The 21,011-nt window shown below is 44.1% G+C and overlaps 1 protein-coding gene across 1 annotated transcript in view; it reads right to left on the bottom strand.

The window, feature by feature from the left end:
• LOC123767314 (mucin-3A) overlaps positions 1-21,011 on the bottom strand; it is a 168,641-nt gene that overhangs the window by 12,042 nt on the left and 135,588 nt on the right. Inside the window, exons 8-24 of the mRNA XM_045756887.2 lie at positions 18,445-18,571; positions 17,381-17,565; positions 16,252-16,476; positions 15,530-15,670; positions 14,266-14,428; positions 13,463-13,665; positions 11,851-11,971; positions 9,577-9,707; positions 9,122-9,247; positions 8,686-8,791; positions 7,444-7,612; positions 4,487-4,635; positions 3,955-4,130; positions 2,495-2,600; positions 2,214-2,348; positions 725-897; positions 390-572 (exon numbers count right to left, since the gene is read on the bottom strand). Of these exons, the coding sequence (XP_045612843.2) occupies positions 390-572; positions 725-897; positions 2,214-2,348; positions 2,495-2,600; positions 3,955-4,130; positions 4,487-4,635; positions 7,444-7,612; positions 8,686-8,791; positions 9,122-9,247; positions 9,577-9,707; positions 11,851-11,971; positions 13,463-13,665; positions 14,266-14,428; positions 15,530-15,670; positions 16,252-16,476; positions 17,381-17,565; positions 18,445-18,571 (2,619 nt within the window). The remainder of the gene's footprint in view (positions 1-389; positions 573-724; positions 898-2,213; positions 2,349-2,494; positions 2,601-3,954; positions 4,131-4,486; positions 4,636-7,443; positions 7,613-8,685; positions 8,792-9,121; positions 9,248-9,576; positions 9,708-11,850; positions 11,972-13,462; positions 13,666-14,265; positions 14,429-15,529; positions 15,671-16,251; positions 16,477-17,380; positions 17,566-18,444; positions 18,572-21,011) is intronic.

Here is a 21,011-nt window from a genome sequence, read left to right on the forward strand (position 1 = left end):
GGATACGTTTAAAAACGTATTCGACTTCAAACGCCAAGTAAATCTGCTTTCTCTAGTCCAGAGTATCTCGAGGGATTTTAGATTCATGAAATAGAGATTACTGAAAAAGGAATTGTATATTAATCCCCTTTTTATATTTAACTTAACTATAGTGGACACACTTATAGGCTAAATCAAGTAAATGAAATTTTTAACCCGTTTTCAGTATATAAGAAATAATACTTTCACTCTTAAATGATTGAACTTACAGTTAGAATTATTCACGAGTGATATATTTTAAAATAAATAGGCAAGAGAGCTGAGGAGCAAACTAAGGTGTAGTAGAGGGGATAGTATATAAATCCTTATAGTTGTGGAGAGGCGGACAGCCGCAGGAAGCACCCACTCACCGAGTAGACGGCAGCGAAGCAGATAGAGAAGGTGGCAGCATCGTTGTTGGTGATGGTAGCGGAGACGTCCTTGCCGTAGCCTACAGGAACAGCCAGCGAGAAGTCCACCAATTTCATGACTCCCTCGTAAGCGGTGGCGGTGCCGTCCACGCCCGCTACCGTCACACTGATGACTGTACCCGTCTGTGGAGACGACGCCATGTACCACCTCCCCGTCTCCCGTACACACAGGTAACCCACATATTACACAATGAAATCACAAGACGTCAACAGGGAGGGAAGACTATGCAGGCGTCAGAAAGGGACTGAAACAGCCAGCCTCCAAGACCTCTTACATTGGGCGGGGTGGACGAGACGGTGAAGATGGTGGTAGATGGGGTGACGACGGCCCCGAAGTTGGATAAGGTGGCGGTGAGGGTCCCCGTGCCCGCGGTCACGCCCTTCATCAACACGCCCATCACTATCGAGTCGTCGTCCCCTATGTTGCTCGGGTACAAGGATCCATTCCCTGTCCAATGAGTGGAGATCGGTGCGTTACAGCCAGTCTCTGGCTTGTATTCTCACGAGACCTGTACCTCTTACGTGTCGATCTACGAGTTTTGTACCTCTTACGTGTTCATCTACGAGCTGTGTACATCGTAAATGTTAATCTTCTTGTTTGAGGAGCTGTTCACTTGAGACAGTTAAGCAAGTCCCAGCTGTGTCTGGGTACAAGTGACAGGATGAACAACCCAGCGGGGTTTCTTCCTATTGGGGAGTGTTGTACATTCTGCTATGGCGGATGTTCACTCACAAGATGAGTGGCGCTGCCCAATAAACTCGCCCCTCGGGGCAAAATTTAAAATTTAATCGTACCACCATCACGGGGCATTTATTAAACTGTTCACAAGCTTCGAAGCACTACGACGTCGTTGTAATTCTAAGATTATTCGTATTATATTTGACTTCATAGTACCTCAGAGATGTTAAAATATTTAATACAGACCAAGCTGCCATGATCGAGGTAAGAGCCTCGTAAGTGGACTCGTAAAAGCTCCTGGTCGTGTAAAGAAACTCGTAAGAGCTACAAGTCTCCTAAATAAATTCGTAAGATCTACAAGTCTCGTAAGCAGACCCACATGTGCTTGTATTTCTCTGAATCAAGGGACACATCTCTCTGAATGGTTTGGACAGTCTGTGATGAGCTGACTTTGTGTGATCTCACAGGACATTAGTGCAGTGATGAGGCTGTGAAGATCTACCCTCAGGCACTGCTTCAGTGAGATGGCACTACAGCTGTCTGCTACAGCTGTAGCGGCTCAGAGACCTAAATATAATGACAGTGAAATTCTTATGAATACAGTGATATTATGATGCATGTGTTAAGTGGTGACGGTATAAGGAGAGTGACTGTCTAACGTGAATGTGAAGTGATAAGCTGTGTGTGTTGACCAGACCACACACTAGAAGGTGAAGGGACGACGACGTTTCGACTTGGGAATGGTCCAGGACGGACCGAAACGTTGTCGTCCCTTCACCTTCTAGTGTGTGGTCTGGTCAACATACTTCAGCAACGTTATTGTGACTCGTCGTCTGCATAAGCTATGTGCTACCATGACCATAGCCGTGTACTTCCATAATGTTAAAGTTCGAGTGCGGTACAGAACTGTGCCTCTGCACTTCAGTAGCCTGACAACACCATAACGTCACGCACCTGTAACGTTAAGACAGAGGCACCAGCTCGTGGAAGCAATAGTTTACAATTAGTACCCACCAGCTCGTGGAAGCAATAGTTTACAATTAGTACCCACCAGCTCGTGGAACCAACAGTTTACCTTCACGTACCCAGATTACGTAGAACCCCAAAGTTGAGAGTAGCAGAGAGGCCCCAGGCTGTGGGGTTATGAACCACTGTGGTGGGTTGATAGGGGATAGTCTCCTTGAAGTATGGATTACTATCCACACACGGGAAGTTAGCACCTGTAGACATTAGTCGCCGTGTGAATAGACGTTTGGATTCTACCTAAATTTGTAATTTTACTGATTTAACAAGTTTTTGGCAAGCTTTATTCCCTTTATTAATATTAATAAGAGCACAGCAACGGTCATTAGCGGTGGTAACTTACCAACGTTCATAATTATAATTTTGCACAGGCTGATAATTAAGACGTTGTCCACAGAGAAGACGATTGTATAAGTGCCAACTGATCCCGGTGGAATCTTGAGCAAAACCTAAGGAAGATTTATTCATTAACATAATAGAACGATATAAGATCTACTTTATAAAGAATGTGGAATATTTGTTATGTCAGGTATCAATACCACATAATACATAGCTGGCAAGTGTTATTTACCATCTGAGAACATTGTACAGAAATCAAGGAAGTAAAGGTATGTAAATTGAAGTTCAGAAGTCTTATTTTAGCGTCATCTCTCCTGGTTTTTCTCGCAGCTAAACATATGGAACCCATGTGTGTTTGAATACTCGGTATATTCATGCTAGAGTAGTCAGTCCATACCTGCTCAAGTAGGCAGTCCATACCTGCTCAAATAGTTAGTCCATACCTGCTCAAATAGTCCATACCTGCTCAAGTAGGCAGTCCATACCTGCTCAAATAGTTAGTCCATACCTGCTCAAATAGTTAGTCCATACCTGCTCAAATAGTCAGTCCATACCTGCTCAAGCAGTCAGTCCACGTGTGCTACAGTAGTCAGTCAATATGTACTAGAGTTGCACGACTACACATGCTATAACAGCCATTGGCAGAATGTCAACATAACCTGTGACCGATCACAGGTGACAGTAGGTGTCACGTGACTGTCATTTAGGTTGTGTTTAAGTGCCACATCTGTCAGGTGTGGTCGTGTCACACGCGCACACAACTCAAATTTTTGCAATTATCGAAATGTGCATTTTATATAAATCTCAATTAAGGACTCGCGAAATCACTTGTACTTCCTAAAACTCTTGATCCGTGTTTTTTAATATTAAAAATAAGTTACAAAAACTGCTCAATGTCCCGAATTACGAGCATACCTATTAGCTTCATAAAAATCAAAGTAAATTAATGCCACAATATGGCTTAATAATGTAATAATTGAATGAAACTAAAGTAATTATCAATTGATATAACCAAGAATGTTTATGCTGATAGAATATTTTCACATCACTGACAATAGTTTTCACAGAAATTTAACACACACACACACACACACACACACACACACACACACACACACACACACACACACACAAATACCAGGTTATCTATCTTGAGAGGTTATCTTGAGATCATTTCGGGGCTTTTTAGTGTCCCCGCGGCCCGGTCCTCGACCAGGCCTCCACCCCTAGGAAGCAGCCCGTAACAGCTGACTAACACCCAGGTCCCTATTTTACTGCTAGGTAACAGAGGCATAGGGCGAAAGAAACTCTGCCCATTGTTTCTCGCTGGCGCCTGGGATCGAACCCAGGACCATAGGATCACAAGTCCCGCGTGCTGGCCGACCGGCTCCCAGTGACCAATGACAAATCTATTACACACAAGACGCGCCACGGAATAGAATAATTCCACAGGGAATACTTTACTTGAACGAGCGTTGGAACTCCAGGGGTGAGTGTGGTGACTGTGGGCACCGGGGAGATGGCGAACACCACAGCAGGAGTCCCGGTTGGCGCTGCAGCTGTGTAAGTGAACGACTCCCATCCGGTCCAGATGAGACTACTGGCCAAGCTGATGCCGACACTTAAGTTAAACGCCCCGGCTGGAAGTGCGCAAACATCTCAGGTCAGATGAGGTCGTGAAAATCAGGTCATCTATATTAAGGAGTAAAGTTAGTTATGTTAGAGTGAAGGTTGTGAAGCAGATGGTATACTGTAGGAGAATGGCAAGATGTGATTCGTAAATAGAGGAAAATGTGGATTAGCGAGCACATTAATATAGATCTGTAGCTCTTGTCAGAAAGAGAATTATTCTTAAAAATAAAGAAATTATTTTTCTTGTATGCTTCACACCCTCACCTGGCCCCCCCCCCACACCCTCACCTGCCCCCCCCCCCACACCCTCACCTGCCCCCCTCCACACACCCTCACCTACCCTCACACTTCCCTTTGACCTTACCTACAGCAGCCGGCTGGAGAGGTGGCAAGTCGTAAGTTAACATAATTTTAACCATATAGTCACTTGGGCTTCCTGGTGAGATCCTGTTGGTGCCGCACCCTGGTCCAAGACTCATCTCAATGCCGTCGTTAAACACTGAGGTGCTCATTCTGTGGGAGCAAGGATCCACGTGTGTAGTGAACCGGGAAATACAAGACAAATTAAACGCCAGTTCCTCTTAAACGTATTGAGATAAGATTGAGTGAGAGACATACATACATATATACATGAAGTAAATAGGCGAAAATGAGTTTTGGAGAACTCCTCTTTCAGCTAAGCCCTGATGCTAAGAAAATAGAGGGATAGAAGCCCTAAATCAGAAGATAGTAAATACAGAATATGCGGTTATGTGCAATGAGACGTGCTTAAAAGAAAACCTGTTTCCAATACATACACCAATATACATAAAGATGCACATACAGAAAACGTTCAGACACAGACAGACACATGCAACAGTCAGATCGAGCGGAGTTGCTGTTCAGGGCGGTAAGGGAGCAAGATTTATATCCCTAGAGTCAGGAATGAACATAATTTTGAGTTGTGGTCGTGGATAGTCCGCTAAAAAAAAAAAAACATGTGTAACCATCGCATCCCAAGTGTACCTGAACTGACAATACAAAATGTCAAACACATCGTGGCCTTCGAATCATAAGTCCTGCGCTTTACCCTGTCCCTGTGACCTCGCCTAAACAATGAACCTCAAACCTGTGACTGTTTGGATTTTACACCTTTCCGCTTGTGGGTTGAAGGATTAATCTTTTCACTGTATACTTTTAAGATTATTCTCCTCTGAGAGAATTCCCTGTGTCCATCTACTCTCTAGTGCCTCCTCTTTTTTTTCTTGCTTTCTATCCTTCCTCATCAGCACACACAAGCTAAACTCTTACTCCCCCTTCCTCATCAGCACACACAAGCTAAACTCTTACTCCCCCTTCCTCACCAGCACACACAAGCTAAACTCTTACTCCCCCTTCCTCATCAGCACACACAAGCTAAACTCTTACTCCCCCTTCCTCATCAGCACACACAAGCTATACTCTTACTCCCCCTTCCTCACCAGCACACACAAGTAAGTAATTATCAAAAGAAGGCACCAAACCGGGAAGGCTATGTAGCACCATCAAATACGCAAAATAATCAGAGGGCGCTAAATATCACCAAGGATGCCAATACGAGAACAAAAACGCATAAGGCGAACGATATCAAAAGTATCCGAGTCACCAAGAATTCTATCGAGGGACAGGTGACCGCGAGGGGCGGTCGGAAAGCAAGACATACGCTCGTCCTGGAAGTCAGGACATTCAAGAAGGACATGCACGACCGTAAGAGGGACAATGCAACTAGGACAATAAGGAGCAGGGCGGCGCTCCATCAAGTGACCATGGGTTAAGCGAGTATGGCCAATACGCAACCTCGCCAGAGCTGTTTCCCACCGCCGGTTACGGTGGAAGGAGGACTGCCACGAGGAAACACAACATTTAAGAGTACGTAGCTTGTTACCAGTAACAGACAACCAAGAAGCCTGCCAACGGGTAAGGACTGAGGAATGGATAACCGGGTAAAAGTCGGAATACGGAATGCCCTTACGAGAGATGGGACAAGAGCGGACAGCTTCCTTGGCGGCAGCATCCGCACGCTCATTTAAAGACACACCAATATGGCTGGGAACCCAACAAAACTCAACCGACTTAAATTTACTATGAACGAGAAACAGCCAATGCTGGATCTCGACAACCACTGGATGAACTGGATTAAAGGACCCGAGAGCCATGAGGGCACTACGAGAGTCAACAACAACTACAAAGGAAGACTGACAACGAGAAAGTAGGAGACGAAGAGCATAGAGAATAGCATAAAGTTCCGCTGTAAAGATGCTAGTCTCCGGAGGCAAGCGACACATATAAGTGCGATCAGGAAAAACAACAGAGTAGCCAACACCGTCCGCTGACTTAGACCCATCGGTGAAGACAGAAACGGAGCGGGAGTGAAGAAAAGTGCTCGAGGAAAAGGCGTTTTAGAACCGTAGGAGGGGTAAAAGCATTAGTGATACGGGTCAAGGAAGTACAAAACCGCGGAAGAGGGACCCTCCACGGGGGCAAAGAAGGAACAACACGAGGAGAAACATCAGAAATACGAACGGAAAGAGAATCCTGCAGGCGAGATAACCGGACAGAAAGAGGGAGGTGGTGAAGAGGAACAGGAACCGCAGGAGGGGTAAAAGTTAAAGCACGACAGAGGCGAGAGGAAGGATGTTGCAAGGACCGCGCAAGATAGCGAAGACAGTAGCGATCACGGCGGTCCTGGAGAGACAGGAAGCCAGTGTCAACATACAAGCTAAGGACGGGAGTCGAACGAAAGGCACCAGAACTGAGGCGCAACCCAGTATGGTGCAAAGCATCAAGACGGCGAAGAGTAGAAGGAGAAGCAGACGAGTAAGCAGGGCAACCATAATCGAGCTTAGACAGGACGAGAGAAGAATGTAAAGCAAACCAGCACACACAAGCTATACTCTTACTCCCCCTTCCTCACCAGCACACACAAGCTATACTCTTACTCCCCCTTCCTCACCAGCACACACAAGCGACTCCTATCTTGCTGTTATCTTGCGATGATTTCGGGGCTTTAGTGTCCCCGCGGCCCGGTCCTCGACCAGGCCTCCACCCCCAGGAAGCAGCCCGTGACAACTAACACCCAGGTACCTATTTTACTGCTAGGTAACAGGGGCATAGGGTGAAAAACTCTGCCCATTGTTTCTCGCCGGAGCCTGAGATCCAACCCAGGACCACAGGATCACAAGTCCAGCGTGCTGTCCGCTCGGCTCCCTGTTCCTCCCTCCCTCCGTCCACACTAGTATTCCCACACTGGAAGGGACAAACCCCCGCCACTCTCCCTCCAACTTTCCCACACAGGAAACTCACGCTGGCTGCAGGATGACCGCGTCGTTGGTGAAGCCCATGGAGCCGGCGATGCAGGGAACAGCTTTGCCTGCAGAGATCACCCTGGCGTTGCAGGCCCTGGCGCCCCAAGTGGTCTTACTCAGGTCGCCTGCGGCCTCCAGCACCAGCGAGGAGTACGGCACTCCCCCTCCTGTGGCCACGACAAGCACGGATTGCATAGGAATGTGATTTAATGGCACAATTATAAAGTAAATTTCATCATATTTATGAAGTAAATTGTCATAATAATGGCATAAATTGTCAATTACCGAATAAATTGTCAGAATTACTGAATAAATTGTCAGATTTACTGGATAAATTCTGGCATAATTATTGAATATATTGTCATAAATATTGTGCAATTTATGTCATAACTGCAGAGAACATTACGAAAGAGTTATTGAGTAGATTTTGCCAATTATTGAGTGAACTATTTGTTTGACTAAATTAAATTGACAATTTGGGACAAAATTACTAAGTCTTGTCCAAAATTATGACGAATTAGAATACATGGCAATAATTATGGCGTGCAGAAAACGTTAAAAAATACATATATGTGGAAAATGCTACATATATGTGTAAAATCAAGTTCAAAGGATCTTATAATTTAAGTAAGAAGTTACTTATGAAAACTAAAATTATGAACAAAGTAGAAAGTGTATACACTCTGATAAAAGTATATTGAGGGAATTTGTTCCAAATTAAAAAAATAAATTAGTTCACTTAAAATTCACTGAATGAAGTCAATGGTTTCAACCAGGTTAAGAGTGAAACAATTTATAATATAATTTTAATGGTATCGTGAACATACATAATTAAAAGAGTATAAAGAGGTAGTTTACATACAGACTCATAATACATATACGCTTAATATACACAGTCATCCAACGTATACAACATATTACCATGCACATTATTTGCCCTTTCGTATATTATTTAAATACACGAACAAACTCCATCAATTCTCATCAGACTCATACACTCACAGCACACACTCACCCTCTCACAAGACAAAGAAAGGGGCAGCATTTATTTCACCTGAAGCTCCTGTTCACCCAACAAATATGTACCTGGGAGTTAGCTGCTGCCATGGGATTCATCCTGAGGATGTATATGTGAGAAAAATATTTACCAAATTTAGTAGATACTATAGAGGAAAATAGATCGAGAGTCCTATTTTCAAACACAAACACACACACGCACGCACGCACACGCAAAGGTTACCTGTAAAGTTGAGTGTGACGAGAAGTCCCGCCTGTGACCCAGCGTACCACGTGACATCAGTTACCAGAGACTTCACCGTACCGCTCATGTCACCCGTGCCGGCAGTCTGTGGGTACAGTGTGATGGGTACAGTGAGTTGGGTACAGTGAGTTGGGTACAGTGTCTGAGGCTCATGTATGCTCATTGACATCCTTGTTTGCCATTTTAGTGATAGCCAGAATGCACTACTTGGCCTTGTGTGCAAAGCCATATTTGCCTAACAAGCAGAGTTTTCATGAAACTATATGATTTCCATAAGAGTTCAAAGGTGAAGACAGGGGTGACAGGGGGGTAGGAGCCCATGTAGCACGGGCTCACCATAGCCCGTGCTACATGGACACTTCGTTCTGAGTAGCTAAATCAGAAACAACAACAGGGGGTAGGAGAGGCGACTCACCCCACTGGTGGCCGTGAGGGTGCCGGACACGCCACCCACACAGCTGAGAGAGGTGGTGGGGGGAGTGGCGGTGGAGTACTGCACCGACACCTCGAAGGTTATGTCATTGGCGCCAGTAGTTGTAAACTGCAATGATAAAGACATGTGTGGATATAGGGACATATGTTCTTGATTATGTACCGTACATATGCCTGACGCTGAGGTGAACAAACACGCAGGTGTACCTTACACACACACACATACATACAGGTGGAGGCTGACTCCATACACAGTTTCAAATGTAGAAATGATAGAGCCAAGTAGGCTTAGGAATCTGTACAAGAGTTGATTGACGGTTGAGAGGCAGGACCAAAGAGCCAGAGCTCAACCCACGGAAGTACAACTAGGCGAGTACAACTAGTTAAGTACACACACACACCACACACACGGTAATTACAGATATAATTTGAACTTACAACGCCGGTCGAGTTGAAATTAAGGCTGAAGCTCAATGATCCACTACTGCCATTTACAACGTTTTCGTACAGCTTGGGAATGAACGCTATGTTTGCTCCCACGAAGCCGTAGTTGAAGCCACACACACTGGCTGTAGAAAAGGATAAAATTGCAAAATAATATTTCGTGCTTAGGAACGAAATGATTTTTTTATAAAAAGAATTATACAAGGTATAGCAGAACACACAATACATGAACAGAAAAATACAGGTACAGAATAACACAGACCACCACCAGAACCCAGAAACGCCAGGTACTGAGGCAAACTATAAAACAAACATGAAAAATGGACACAGCAATTACATGGACATGGAAAGACACATCAAGAACGTATACAGAATAAATCAACACACACATACACAACCACAAAAACATCACAAGGGAAAAGTACATGGTACACGAAATACATTATAAACATAAAAAAACAAAGACGTCCAAGGCGCAGACACAGTAACATACAGACCAAGAAACAAACAGGGGCTAACAACAATATACAGACACACTCACAATAAACACTCACACCAGAAAGAACAAAATAGGGGGAAACAAAACAGCGTAAACAACCCACACAGGGCAAAAGCAATGGCCCACGCAGGAGCCAGGAAAGAAGCATACCCACCCACCCACCCACCCACACACCACCACCGGAGCAACCACAACAGAGCCACAGCAACCACACAATGCACACCCAAACACTGCAACACGGACACATCATGAACATTATGCTCTTGAAAGAGCCACATCCACACGTTGCTCCCGCAGAACATCCAACAAGCCCAACTGAACCCCAAGAGCATTCAAACCCCGAACATTCAAGGACGCACATGCAACAGAGGGCGCCATCGAGACAACCTCAGGACACCCCCAACCCGTCGCGACCCACCGGCCACACATCACCCTGGACCCCAGGGCGCGCACAGGGATCGACACCAGGCACCGCACCCCACGGAGGAGCCCTCCGCCGAAGCCTCAGAGCCCCCGCCAACCGGAACATGGGCTGAAGCTTCCCGACGCCCATCCTTAGATAACACGACCACCTGGGGCCAGATTCACGAAACCACTTACGAACGTGTCCATCTTTCCTCAATCTTTGACGGCTTTGGATACATTTCTTAAACAGTTTACAAGCATGAAAACTTACCAATCAACTGTTGTTGACGTTATAAACAGCCTCCTGGTGCTTTCGAGCTCATTAACTGTTTAATAATTGTAAACAAAGCCGCCAAAGATTGAGAAAAGATGTACAGGTTCGTAAGTGCTTGCGTAAGTGCTTTCGTGAATCTGGCCCCAGGTCTCGATCACCAGGGGCAACCGCCCACGAAGGGGAGCCACCGGCAGGGGGCACAACTTTCAACACGGAAGACACCACGGCGACGTCCACGCCACCGGCACACCATGAACGCTCACATATTACACGGCCCCCCAGGGATCCGAAACGTCTACAGACACAGCCGAGGTAGAGATTGGAACCGTGCGGCCGGCCCAGCGCACCACAAACTCCCGGTACAACAGACTCGAGCGGAAGGACACCGCCACCCGAGTAGGAAAGAGCTTTTCCAGCCCTAACAAATCCTGAACGTCCACTTTGAGCTCGTCGATGACCGCAATTTCCACTATCGGCCAGTCTACAGCCCCAGAAAAGTCGAGGCGCGCCGTGTCAACCCGCTTGACGCGGGGGACACCACTAACAACCATCCCGCCAGCCGGGTCCTCCGCCAGCGGGCGCACCGCACCACACCCGCCTCCACACAACACCAGGTAACAACTGGCAGGTCAGGTGAGCACGTCTTGGCCCCCTGGTGGTCAGCGAGCGAATCGAACGAAATGAAATGGAAGCTCTTTTCCTGCTCTCCGAATTGAGTATATTTAACTAACTCATTCTCTAAGCTAATAGCTGTTGGCCGCAGAAACTGGACTATAAAATGGATTATAAAATGGATCATAAAAATGGAAACTGGATTATAAAAGTATTATTAATTTGAATTTTCATATATTATATGTAATGTCTTGTTACAGTCACCAGCAACTTTGATTGTTTTGGGTAATTTGTTTGGGTCATTTGAACACTCATATTGAAAGAAAATTTAATTAGTCATGTGGTACAATATTACCAAGATACACACCTCGAACCTCGGGACGACATCTGGCAACACCTAACCCAAGCTGTGGCCCAGATACACAATTTCCGACACTGACTCCAGGTTATTTGATTACTACCATAGTCTGGGACTCACCTCCGGCGCCGGGAGTAGCAGTACAGTCGACGAGGGAGTTCTGTCCGCTGGGAATCGTCACCGTGAAGCCCCAGGTGGCTGTTCCTTGCAGGGCAACAGCAGTTGATGTTACTGGCTGAACCTGGAAACGCGAGAAATTGAACTAATTTAGATCCTACGGGTTACGCACACAATCCCCGACCGTCCAAGTGGTTGGGCCTCATTCCTTTTCCCCGTCCCATCAAAAATCCTTATCCTGGCCCCTTCCCAGTGTTATATAGTCGTAATGGCTTAACGCTTTCCCTTGATAATCACCTCACCTCTGGCTGTGGAGTTGGTGAAACAATGTGTTAGTCTCTGGACACAGATGGGCTTAGTCCAGACACTTGCTGGTCTGTGGACAACTGATAACAGAAATGCTCTGGAAATACAAAGTCACAGAATTGTTCTTGGGGTTCTTTAGTTCTGGAATGTTTTGAAGAAGCTAATATGTCTTACTCATACTACCGGAACACTATTCTCTGGGGACCAACATGGCTCTGAAGATTAAATAACGTCAATTTTATGGAAAGAAAATGAAAATAAATGAACGATGAATTTAGGGAAAATGTGGAAAAAATAGCGCGATGAATTTGGGATAACATTTCTTGTTTGCGTTTCTGCTCGATTTAGTTTATTTTATAAATTATAATAAAAATGAAGAGAAAATAAGCGTAATTATTTCCATAATACCAATATGGGGCAAAGGTCCATGGATATCAACAATACTGTAAAATTTAGGGATATCAACCATGATGTAAATTTTCAGGGATATCAACCATACTACAAGGTCCAGCGATATAATTCATACTGTAAACGTCCAGGGATATCAACCAGGCGTTACAGCATCCATGATATCAATCTTGGGTCATAAGAACACATTAACTAATTTTTCAGCGAAGCTGACATGATATCAGCCAAGGCGCTAGTTTGACCACGATAGCTATCTCAGCGAGAGGTTCTGTTATCTCAACCTATGCACAAGATCTCCTCCACTCCGGCTCAAATATTAGCGTCTCATCACAGAGACAAAGAAACAATACTTAATGTGATTTTCTTCCTCTTTTGACGTGTCTGCGTCGTAAGACTGTGTCCGGTATTGACTTCGTAGACAACAAGTAAAAGTTGCAGACAGTAAGAGACAATAATAAGGCTGAAAAATTAGACACCCAACCCACAGTGCTGAAAATAAATCAAGTGACGATGTTTCGGTCTGTTTCGGAGCATTATCAAGTTGAGCGAGAGGATCCTGGGGCCAGATTCACGAAGCACTTACGAACCTGCACTTTTCTCAAATTTGGCGGCTTTGTTTACAATTATTAAACAGTTAATGTGCTCCGAAGCACCAGGAGGCTGTTTTATAACAATAATAGTTGAATGGGAAGTTTTCATGCTTGTAAACTGTTTAATAAATGTAACCATAAGGCGTCAAATATTGAGGAAAGATGTACACGTTCATAAGTACTTGCGTAACTGCTTCGTGAGTCTGGGACCAGAGCGGACCGAAGCGTCGCGAGTCTTTTTATTTTCAGGTGTGTGTGTTTCAGATGTGTGTGTTGGGTGTCCAATATAAGCAGATGGTAGTGTGACTGACCGTGCCCCAGGTGGCTGCAGAGGACACAGGGGCAGCTCCAGCTGTCACGGAGACTTGGGCAGTGCTTGACCAGACGGTGCTCGTGCCGACGACAATACCAACTCCAACGTTCAGCACGTCGCCCACCTGAGCGTCCGTTACGAAGATGTTGAATCCAAATACCAACTGGTAATTGGTGTCTGTGACGGCAGCTGTTAGCGCACCTGCAGAAAACAAGTGTTCAATTGATTGTAGTTTGTCATTAAATCTCCTCCAAATGATTCTTAACCTTTACCTAACCTCACCTAGAGAGAAATCATAGCAGTAATACTTTACTCCAAGACTTCTGCTATAAAGAGAGTAACCCCTAATGTTGAAGTGTACTTTTCATGACCAGGGGCCAGATTCACGAAAGCACTTACGCAAGCCCTTACGAACGTGTACATCTTTCCTCAATCTTTGACGGCTTTGGTTACATTTATGAAACAGTTTACAAGCATGAAAACTTCCCATTCAACTGTTGTTATTGTTATAAACAGCCTCCTAGTGCTTCGCAGCTCAAACTGTTTAATAATTGGAAACAAAGCCGCCAAAGATTGAGAAAAGATGTATAGGTTCGTAAGTGCTTTCGTGAATCTGGCCCCTGGCCAGGTCTCACCTGGTCTAGCTTGACCTGGCCAGGTCTCACCTGGTCTAGCTTGACCTGGCCAGGTCTCACCTGGTCTAGCTTGACCTGGCCAGGTCTCACCTGGTCTAGCTTGACCTGGCCAGGTCTCACCTGGTGTGGGTTAACCTGGAGAGGAGTTTTGACCGCTGATACTCACTGTAGTCCAGAAACTTGGCAATAAGCAGGGTGGAGAAGGTCGCCCGGTGGACTGTCTTTCCAGACACAGAGTCATAATATGTCGTCACTATGTTGTTCGGCAGCATACAGGCGAAGTTTGCCCCCTGGGACAGCAGGAAGACCTGAGACACGGTGAACCTGTCCTGCAGGGCAGAGTGGCGTGTTAGTTCTCACGTGACATATTGTTTAAGATTTGCTATTTGGAACAAAAAAAAAGTTCCAAGTAGCACGGGCTATGGTGAGCCCGTTGTGGTACCTGGCATAGGAGCGGGGCTGTAACCCCTCACATGACACTTAGTACCCACTTATATACCAACCCGTCCTCACACTAGGCTGCTTAAAGCAGCTGCCGTCCTCCCCAGACGCGTTCATACATTTTAACATACTGTGTATTACAAATTGGTTTGTTCTCATATGTAAATTAATATTATTATGCATAAAAAAATCTATATATAGTTAGGTTAGGTCAAGTGTTTTAGGTTCTGTTGGCGATTATTTGTATATTTAAGTACGTGGGTGAAGCATTTATAGAATTGTCGTTCGAACAGAGGACGTGAGCGAGGGACTTGTTCCGGAAGTGTTCGGACGTCATCAGTTGTGAGTCGTGTGTAAATCGCTTTTCATTCATAAACAGGGAGTTTGGCGGCTGGATTAAAGAGCTTGGATCTTTGTATGCGAGGACGGGTTGTATATACACACACACACACACGTGAAAATACTAGATTCACACCTCACTCACTCACTCACTCACTCACTCACTCACTGTACATGTGAGGAATATATGTAATAGATACTGAGTATCTAGGTCCTGCATTAGCACAACGAGAGGACATGGAAGGAAGCTAGACACGAACATGAACCACAGGGATGAGGCAACAGCTCAATTTTAATCCAGTAACCATTGCCACGAACAAGAATGGCCAATACCAAAGGCTACCTCCATCTCTCATTTTACAGTATCCAGTAAATCAGAACTTCGACATGTGAAAGGGCGAGACTCAGGAACTGAAGCTGGGCTCAGGAACTGAAGCTGGGCTCAGGAACTGAAGCTGGGCTCAGGAACTGAAGCGAGGCTCAGGAACTGAAGCGAGGCTCAGGAACTGAAGCTGGGCTCAGGAACTGAAGCTGGGCTCAGGAACTGAAGCTGGGCTCAGGAACTGAAGTTCGCCTCAGGAACTGAAGCTAGGCTCTGAAAACAAGACCGATTAGATAAGAACACCGAAGTCCAGAAGCCGGAAACTCACATATATCTGGTCGACGGTATAGACCTCTAGGAGGAACTGGTCGAAGGGGTCGGTTATGAAGGCGGTGATGGTGAAACTTCCGCCAGAGTACTGCGCCACGGAGGCCGGAGATGTCAAGGTCACAGCTTGCGGGTACGTTACCTGCGGAGGCAGTACGGCGGTCAGCGTGACACGGCTGGTGTAGGCATTGTGGAGGGAGGGAGGCAGGAGGGATATACACACAGAGGGAAGGAGCAGGAATGCATAGGTACAGAGAGAGAGAGAGAGAGAGAGAGAGAGAGAGAGAGAGAGAGAGAGAGAGAGAGAGAGAGAGAGAGAGAGAGAGAGAGAGAGAGAAGGGATAGGTGCATAGGAAGGGGGGGGTTATGGATAGATAGGTACAGAGGGAGGGGGGAATGGATAGATAGATACAGAGGGAGTGGGCATGTTTAGATAGGTACAGAGGGAGGGGGGTATGGAAAGATAGGTACAGAAGATAGACATGGGGGTGGAACACTAATGCTGGATTTGAAACCAGTCACAGTTACAGCAATAATCACTGTAGCTATTGAATAGGTACAGTGATTACCAATAGCCAATAGGCGTTCATCTATTGCCAATAGATGTACACCTATTAACTCATACGAAACAGCTTCTATTTACTCCCACTCAAACTCCTTCACACATGTCTAACCAGCGATTAAAAAATCATCAAGCGATCTCAGGTCTATCAAGTCACTCACCGTAGCCATACTGTAGGAGTATGTCTCCTGGCTGACCCACACCATGGACTCGTTGTCGTACTCAGCACCGGCGGTGATGACGACTGTGTTGTTCGTGTAGGCCGTGTTGGTGATGAGGGTGGCGGTGAATGTGATGGAGATGGTGCTGTCCGATAAGTCCGTCTGGCCGGCGCTGTACGTGGCACCATTCTTCACTTGGCCGAAGTCGATCACCGCCCGGTCGTACTGGAACAGGAGGAGGAGGTTAGGTTAATGTTCTCTCTTTGATGTTAGATGTTGTGACAATATAACCACGCCAAAGGGTGGATAGGTGGGTAAATAGCCACGCCAAAGGGTGGATAAGTGGGTAAATAGCCGGGCCAAAGGGTGGATAAGTGAATAAATCAATAGGGAGGCAACGCAGCCATGCCTAAAGGAGAAGATTAAGTAACAATGGAAAACTGTACCTACTTGCAACCCGTTCTCGCACTTTATTACAGTCAATATTGACTTATTAAATACGTGCATATGTGACATACTAAACATACTAGTTTACCTTGAAAAGATTCATAGAAAACACCGACCTTACCTTATCTTACGGTCGGTGTTTTCTATGAAGCTTTTCAAGGTAAACTAGTATGTTTAGTATGTCACATATGCACGTATTTAATAAGTCAATATTGACTATACGAAAGTGCGAGAACGGGTTGCTACTTGACAACTTTAAAAAGGGGTATCGGTAGACTGAAGCTAGATCTAGCATGAAGATAAGAGATGAGCTTATCTTGAATATTTTATACTGTCTATCACAATAGAACTGATAGCTTAGGTGAAGAGAAATCCACCAGAATACATAGCCAAATGTCACCTAGAATCGCTGCAGTTGTCGCTGTCTTTTCCTTTCCCTACACACGATACAAGAACCTACAAACATACCAAAATTAACATTAGCGAACTAACCAATTACTGAAGTTAACATTAGCGAACTAAAAAAGTGCCAAAGTTAACATTAGAGAACTAACAAACGGGCCAAAGTTAACATTAGAGAACTAACAAACGGGCCAAAGTTAACATTAGAGAACTAACAAACGGGCCAAAGTTAACATTTGAGAACTTACAAAAGTGCCAAAGTTAACATTTGAGAACTTACAAAAGTGCCAAAGTTAGCATTGAGTTTGTTGACGACGGGAATGGCGCTGGGGGTGATAGCGGCCCCCGTCGCGTCAGTGATTTTGGACCCGATGGTGGTGACAGTGACGTCACACAGGGCGAAGGGGGTGATCCCAGACACAGCATCCATCACGAAAATTTCCGCCACCAGGTCGATTGCCGTTGCTAGAGTGAGGGAGGAGAGTTGGAGTGAGTGAGGGAGAAGACTTGGAGTGAGTGAGAAGTGTTGGAGTGAGTGAGGAAGGGAGAAGAGTTTGAGTTAACGAGAAGAGTTGGAGGGAAGGAGATTTGAAGTGAATAAAAGAATGAAATTCTTGGAGGAAATTATTTTAGGTATTTTCTGCAGATGGGATGCGAAAATGTTGTGTCCCAGGTTGTAAAACGATTTGATTATGCTTATAATTTGATGACACATTGATATCTATCCCTCTTAGAGATAAAGATATTTTTTAAGGAAAAAAACATTGTTTAATGAAAGAAATCAATGGAAATTATGAAGAATATTATTTAAACTACAGGGGAACATTTCAGACATGGAAGTTGTGTAAGGCAGTGTGAAAGGAATAGAGGAAAAATGTGGATATATTTAATAATTAGTAATTCATATTATTTAAGATAGTTTAAAATAATTGCAAAGTTGATCCAAATGTCAGGAAAATAAGATGTATGACAAATATATTTAATTAGGAAGGGAAAATAATTTCTAAAAGAACGAAAAAAATCTCCCAGTATCAAGGGAAACCGGGAATATAAAGTAACTAGGATTTTGCTTAAAATTTCAAGGAAAAATTTATTCTGGTTAAAACAAATTAATCAAACAGGTTTCACAATATCCAGAAGAGGCGGAAGCTGCTCACTCGGGGGAGGAAATCTGGAAATAAGATAAAAGAATATTAACGACCCATCACTTTGAAATACCACCACCTGAATGACACTTAACGAGAAGACTGCAAGAGCAACATATAAGTAATGGTAGAGCATGTTATAATCAATAACAAAATACAACCAGAGCCATTCATCCACCTCCGGATGTTTGGAACGTACTGAGAACCGGTAGAGCTATGTCGAGTCTGTAGGCCAAGGTGTTTCCGGGCTGGAGAGAGCTGATGGTTGGTGATGTTAAGGTCAGGGTCAGGTTAGCGTCACCGATGCTCCCCGTTGGACCAGAAGCCTACGAGAGACACAGAGTACATGAGAGAATGGAGTACACGGAGCGCGGAGTACACAAATCGACTTGAGAATGGTCCAGGACGGACCGAAACGTCGTCGTCCCTTCAATTTCTAGTGTGTGGTCTGGTCTACATGAGAGTGCAGATAATCTGGAGCCAGATTCACGAAGCAGTTACGCAAGCACTTACGAACGTGTACATCTTTTCTCAATCTTTGACGGCTTTGGTTACATTTATTAAACAGTTTACAAGCATGAAAACTTGCCAATCAACTGTTGTTATTGTTATAAACAGCCTCCTGGTGCTTCGGAGCTCATTAACTGTTTAATAATTGTAAACAAAGCCGCCAAAGATTGAGAAAAGATGTACAGGTTCGTAAGTGCTTGCGTAACTGCTTTCGTGAACCTGGCCCCTGGAGCACCGTGGCTAGCGTAGTCGAATCACAACAGAGTGAACTTGAGGTCTATTCCTGAGCAGGGTGGTCGATGCTATTGACCACTTTACATTAAATATTTACCAAAGAATTAGGCGACTGCTCTGAGTTTCATCCTACGATAGCAGCTCGTAAATAACATTTTACATATATAACTATTAATGTAATTTTATTGTTCCCAAGTCCATAAAAGTCGACTGTGGTCTGGGTATAGTTTTCGACTGTCAAAACGGAATACAGTGTTATAATGACCAGACCACACACTAGAATGTGAAGGGACGACGACATTTCGGTCCGTCCTGGACCATTCTCAAGTCGATTGTGATGAGGAAGTAGAGACAGGCAATAAATAGGCACGAGAGATGAGGAGCAAAGTAAGGTGTAGTAGAGGGGCTAGTGTCAAATGTTATATATACATATATAGTGTTATATTCTGCTGAGAAATATCATTCCCCTGTCGTTCATTATATCCATTACAGTACCTACACTATCTATACAAGTTGTCTGCAGTAGCTACACTATCTATACAAGTTATCTACAGTAGCTACACTATACAAGTTGTCTACAGTAGCTAAACTATCTATACAAGTTATCTACAGTAGCTACACTATCTATACAAGATATCTACAGTAGCTACACTATCTATACAAGTTATCTACAGTAGCTACACTATCTATACAAGTTATCTGCAGTAGCTACACTATACAAGTTATCTACAGTAGCTACACTATCTATACAAGTTGTCTGCAGTAGCTACACTATCTATACAAGTTATCTACAGCAGCTACACTATCTATACAAGTTATCTACAGCAGCTACACTATCTATACAAGTTATCTACAGTAGCTACACTATCTATACAAGTTATCTACAGTAGCTACACTATCTATACAAGTTATCTACAGCAGCTACACTATCTATACAAGTTATCTACAGTAGCTACACTATCTATACAAGTTATCTACAGTAGCTACACTATCTATACAAGTTATCTACAGTAGCTACACTATCTATACAAGTTATCTACAGTAGCTACATTATCTATACAAGTTATCTACAGTAGCTACACTATACAAGTTGTCTACAGTAGCTAAACTATCTATACAAGTTATCTACAGTAGCTACACTATCTATACAAGTTATCTACAGTAGCTACACTATCTATACAAGTTATCTACAGTAGCTACACTATACAAGTTGTCTACAGTAGCTAAACTATCTATACAAGTTGTCTACAGTAGCTACACTATCTATACAAGTTGTCTACAGTAGCTACACTATCTATACAAGTTATCTACAGTAGCAACACTATCTATACAGGTTGTCTTCAGTAGCTACAATATCTATAAAAGTTGTCTACAGTAGCTACACTATACAAGTTGTCTACAATAGCTACACTATACAAGTTGTCTACAGTAGCTACACTGTCCATACAAGTTGTCTACAGTAGCTACACTATACAAGTTGTCTACAGTAGCTACACTATACAAGTTGTCTACAATAGCTACACTATACAAGTTGTCTACAGTAGCTACACTGTCCATACAAGTTGTCTACAGTAGCTACACTATACAAGTTGTCTACAGTAGCTACACTATACAAGTTGTCTACAATAGCTACACTATACAAGTTGTCTACAGTAGCTACACTGTCCATACAAGTCGTCTACAGTAGCTACACTGTCCATACAAGTTGTCTACAGTAGCTACACTATCTATACAAGTTGATGTGTCAGAGTTTGCCTGCTCATATCCGTGGCTCCTAGTATGAACAGTTTTTCCTACAAAAACGAACCCTTAAATCTCAGATAATCTAATGAATCTGTTCATAAGCTTTCTAAATTAGTTAATGAGCTGGAAATAGTTTCTCTATTGAAATTTAACTATATTTGATTAACCTAGACATGGTTTAAAGGATGTCTCTAATGACTACAAATGTTTCGAGAAACATGCAATGATAGTGAAGCTATTCACAGCCTCGACAGCCATATGGGCATCACTTACTGAAGT

Source organism: Procambarus clarkii, chromosome 74, assembly GCF_040958095.1.
Source record: "Procambarus clarkii isolate CNS0578487 chromosome 74, FALCON_Pclarkii_2.0, whole genome shotgun sequence".
Classification (NCBI taxonomy): Eukaryota; Metazoa; Arthropoda; class Malacostraca; order Decapoda; family Cambaridae; genus Procambarus; species Procambarus clarkii.